General features: G+C 32.6%; 1 protein-coding gene across 1 annotated transcript; it reads left to right on the top strand.

Moving 5' to 3' along the window:
- The first annotated feature begins 526 nt into the window (after positions 1-526).
- LOC105227468 (3-hydroxyacyl-CoA dehydrogenase type-2) lies at positions 527-1,841 on the top strand. Its single transcript, XM_011206817.4, has 2 exons — positions 527-689; positions 884-1,841. Exons 1-2 carry the CDS (start codon positions 681-683, stop codon positions 1,640-1,642), a joined length of 768 nt encoding a protein of 255 aa, XP_011205119.2. The 5' UTR covers positions 527-680; the 3' UTR covers positions 1,643-1,841.
- The last annotated feature ends 3,152 nt before the right edge of the window (positions 1,842-4,993 follow it).

Below are 4,993 nucleotides of genomic sequence, written 5' to 3'. Positions count from 1 at the left end.
ATATTGACGCCAGAAAATTAATGAACTTTCATTATAAATAAGTGTAATATTTTCTAATTTTTATATTTTTTTTCTAGAAATAATTAAAGAAAAAAATAGGTCTATAGATACTTATTATACATAAATGAACATAAATACTATAAATTCAACATATGTGTATATATCAATTAATATAATATAATAGAAAAATCTACACAGAACAAAAATAATTTACTAGATTTAAATTGTTTATTTTAATGGCTTAGTTTGTATGACAGCTATTACACATATCAAATTTCGGGAAGATATCTTGTCAAATAAAAAGTTTTCCATATAAAATCATGGCGTTGCAAGGTTAACATAGACTGTCCAGGGTATACAAAATTCGATTATTTTTTTTTTATTTATTTTTTTCAAATACGTAAACAAAACAAACGATGGTCCAAAGGGCGAACACATTTAAGAGCTGATGACGCATTATTAATTAAATTTCAGTTAAACCTTTAAAATGCAACCCTTCACTGGAAAGAATTGCTACCATTTTAGAACACTGATATACTCTAATTGGATTCTCACTGCCAATTGATTTCAATTGACTGCAGAAGCAACCGGTGTTTTTCCAAAATATCGTCGTATCTTTTTATAAACAGTTGTTTTCAACACAAAGAAGTCATTTTTAATATTTTCACAGAACAAGCAACATGATTAAGGCAAGTACAATAATATAAATAGCAACGTAGGTCTTGCCTTTCGCCGTCCGGTAAACAAAGTCCAAAGTTCACCTCTCAGTGGGGGTGTGTACGTTTGTATATGGCTTTACCACGCACATACACTTGTTTTATTATACAATCGCTACTGTCAAATCAAATGGCGTTTACTGATAACAATTCATATATTCTTTTAGAACGCCGTATCTCTTGTAACTGGTGGTGCATCTGGTTTGGGTCGTGCTACGGTTGAAAGATTGGCACGTCAAGGCGCTCGTGTTGTCTTGGCCGATTTGAGCAGCTCGAAAGGCAGTGAAGTGGCACGAGAGATTGGTGATAATGTCACTTTTGTACCAGTCGATGTTACCTCCGAGAAGGATGTACAAACTGCCGTGCAGACGGCTAAGGAAAAGTTCGGACGTCTCGATTTAGCTGTGAACTGTGCCGGTACAGCTACAGCTGTCAAGACTTATAACTTCAATAAGGATGTTCCTCATCGTTTGGAAGATTTTACACGCGTACTTATGGTCAACACGGCTGGCACCTTCAATGTCATTCGTCTAGCGGCCGGTGTAATGGGTGTCAACGAGCCAAATAAGGATGGACAACGTGGTGTTATTATAAATACCGCTTCGGTTGCTGCATACGACGGTCAAATTGGACAAGCTGCCTATTCGGCTTCGAAGGCTGCTGTTGTTGGCATGACATTGCCAATTGCACGTGATCTTAGCACACAAGGCATACGTGTGTGTACAATTGCGCCCGGTCTTTTCAACACACCAATGTTGCAGGCTTTGCCAGAGAAGGTGCGCACCTTCTTGGCCAAATCCATTCCCTTCCCTCAACGTCTGGGTGATCCATCGGAATATGCGCATTTAGTGCAGTCCATCTATGAAAATCCATTGTTGAATGGTGAGACTATTCGCATTGATGGTGCGCTCCGCATGCAACCTTAAGTGCTTTATTACAAATTAATCTCACCGGTGAATTAGCGCACTCAGCCGGTCATATTGTTGCATTTAATCGGAAACTATTGTTTTTTAAATCTAGGCATAAAATATAATGTTATACGTGTATCCAAAAATCGATATTTTTTGTAATATTTCAAAGCTGAAAGTAAAGTGAAAATTTTTCAGATTTTTTATAAACATGAAATTTTTACTTTTTTCGTTATCAGTTAGTTTGTCTTATCTTCCTTTGGCGATAAACTTGTTTATTATTAAATATTGTTTGAGTTATCTCGAAATAGGTTTGTTTGCTGTTGCCGTGTTGCATTAATTCTGCTGCGCTGCTGTTGGCAATACATCGATCTCAATATAATTTAATATATTTTTGCAGCGAATAAGGTGCTTGACCAAAAATTAATTACCCGAACATACATATATACAATTTTGTTTTTTTTTCTTTGTTATTTATACATATGTGTATGTTGGTATATGTGTGTATGTACAAACAAGTATATTTATGTGCATATTTAATATATCAGATTATTATTATCTTATCTGTTTTGCATTATTTTTCTGTACCTAAGCGATTTTATTATACTAAAGCGTACTCAACCTGCGTTTTTCTTTGTTTTGGTAAAAAATTTCAGAAATACATACATGTACATACATATGTAAAACAAGTTTATATTTATTTTATATACTTTATAATCTATTTTTAAAAGCAGACGGAAAATAAGCTGCGCAACATTGCATATTCTTGGGCGCTATACTCAAATTCAAAAATGCCTCAATTTACCTACAACTTTGTTAAAATTACATTCCAAATTCCTCCCTTATCTGAATGCCACCAATATGACATTGGAAGGTATGTAGTTGGCAACACCACACACCTGCCGCCATACTGTTATTTCTAAAATATTCCAAATGTCAATTTTAATTTTTCCGTGAAAGTGAATTTGTTGATTATTAGTAAAAATTTTGTGTTTAAAAGCTATTAATGTGCTAAGTTTGCAGTGAATTGTGATTGAAAGAAGCTAAAGTGTAAATAAAATGTTTTTTTTTTTGCTTTAAATACCGAAGTATGTGTACGCGTGAAGACGTGTTAATAATCCGTGATTATACATTATATTACTAAAATTAAAGTTACTGAAGCATTGCAAGTTGTCTGTTATATAAGAATCTTTGAATTAATGCAAAAAGAGCTCCTCCGGCCGTGTAAAATCTTTGGATAACTCTAATCGGCCACTGATGAGCGCATCAACAACAAATGGAGGTAGGCAAATGCGTTCGTTGACATAACCTCGCACGGAAAATTTAAATTTACAAATGTTCATACTTATATGATATAGAAAGTAAAAAGCTCGCATTATTGTTGTTAGAAGTCTCAAAATTTAATATTTATATATTTATAACAACAAAAACAAAAAGTGTGTGAGTGAGATAAGTCGTTAACTACCTATTTTTTATTTATTTTCAAAAGCATTTGAAAAATGTTATAAAATATTTGCCGCGATCGTACGTTAACTATTTTAATTTGCGTCGTTAGCAGCTAGAATATTATACTTGTGTAACAAGGCGAAGGCGATAAGATTTCGTGGAAAAAACCGTTAATGACTTTTTTGTTGGTTTAAAGCTTAAAATACAGGCGATATCATTAATGAAAAATGCATAGTGAGAATTGGAAGTGAGCATTAATTATATATTTTTTAATTTTAAAAAATATATAGCGTGTGAAATGTTTCATGAAGTCGGCAAAAATGTGTAAGAAAATTAAAAAGCGACAGAAATCAGCAAATTCTTTCTTTTATCGGCTTTATAATTGCTTTTAAGTGATTACATGAGTTTCCTCTGATAAACAGACTTTTTTCAACAATTTCTTCTCTTATAAAAACTTAAATATTTTATTAGAATTTTTTATTGTTACAAACATACACTATTTATTTTCTGAAATTTTTGGAATAATATACATAAAACTCGGCCATTGCGACACCATTTCCGCTGGCAGCATGACTCCTTACAGGATCATCTAAAGTGAAAAAACCTTAACAGTGAAAATTTCGCGAAATTTTTTTTCAAATAGTTGTAATCGGAAAAACAAAAATCCGTCGTCCAAGTCATTAAGAATTGTATCTCAAAGACTTGTGTAAAATTTCATGAAGTTCGGTTGGGTAGTTCTCGAGAAATCATACCAAAGGACTTCAAAAACACAGTTTCGAGAAGAACGTGAGCGCATAAGTTCTCAAGACTGTATCTCCAAAACTTTTAATCAGATCAACTTAAACATTTAGCACAATATTCTAGAGGTGTTATAGAATTTAACAAGATAATAAAAAGATATAGATAGATTTTTTGAAGCCTGTAAACCCATGTAACCCCTTAAGGAAACAACGAGTAATGTAATGGTGATTAGGGTATTCACCCGAAAAAATTTAAGAGTTTCGGAACTGCAGCATACAATTTTTTTTTTTTTAATTTTGAGGAAACATTTATTCACAACTAGTGAATATTTTTATCGAGTTAATCCGTTTGTTAATATTATCTCTGTTGAATTAAGAACCTGCAGAGAAATAGTCTTATTTTTATTCCTTTTTCTCTTCTTTAGCCATTAATTTGAAAGTTATTAGTTATTTTTTCTAAAGGCGACCGCACTACCGTACAACATGTGATCAAATTTGAGCCGGACTGGTAGAAAAATTAACTTTGGTTGTCCCGAAGCGGTAATACCCTTCACATATACAAAATATTCCCAGAACTTTATTTTTCAGAACTTTATTTTTTTTTATAATTTTTCAGAAAGTTTGTTTGTCAGCTATATGCTATAGTGATCCGATCTGAACAATTTATTCGGGTATTACATCATTGCTTACGACAATAGTGTATACAAGCACTTGATTCCTTGATGAGTAGAAATCGCAAAAGTGATGCTATGGAACGTAGCTGAAGACGAGGCATGGGTTCTTGAATATGACGTCGCAACGGTCCACAAACCAGCGAATGACACTCTAAAAATGTGCCAAAATCGAAAAAAACGAAGTTTATAACAAATGTATAGAAGAATGGATTAAACCTTGAAACGTGAAAATGTGGTTTATTGTCAATCCGGGTCAATTTTGATCAGTTGGTATACCGCTATATTATTATATTTAAAAAGAGTTTATGGTACAATACCATAAAAAATATTACTTATTCACAATTTTATGACATTTTTAACGCATTTGTTATTGAAAATTTATATAACGAATGAAACTGACTCCTCTAAGGTCATAAAAGCGCTTCAGTACAAACATAAATAAAGTGAAATAGAATAAAAACAACAAAGATTATGGAGCCACCATTTTCATTGGAAAATATTAAAGGAAA

Source organism: Bactrocera dorsalis, chromosome 4, assembly GCF_023373825.1.
Source record: "Bactrocera dorsalis isolate Fly_Bdor chromosome 4, ASM2337382v1, whole genome shotgun sequence".
NCBI lineage: Eukaryota > Metazoa > Arthropoda > Insecta > Diptera > Tephritidae > Bactrocera > Bactrocera dorsalis.
The sequence above is the reverse complement of the archived record's forward strand: the minus strand, read 5'-3'. Positions and strand labels throughout refer to the sequence as shown.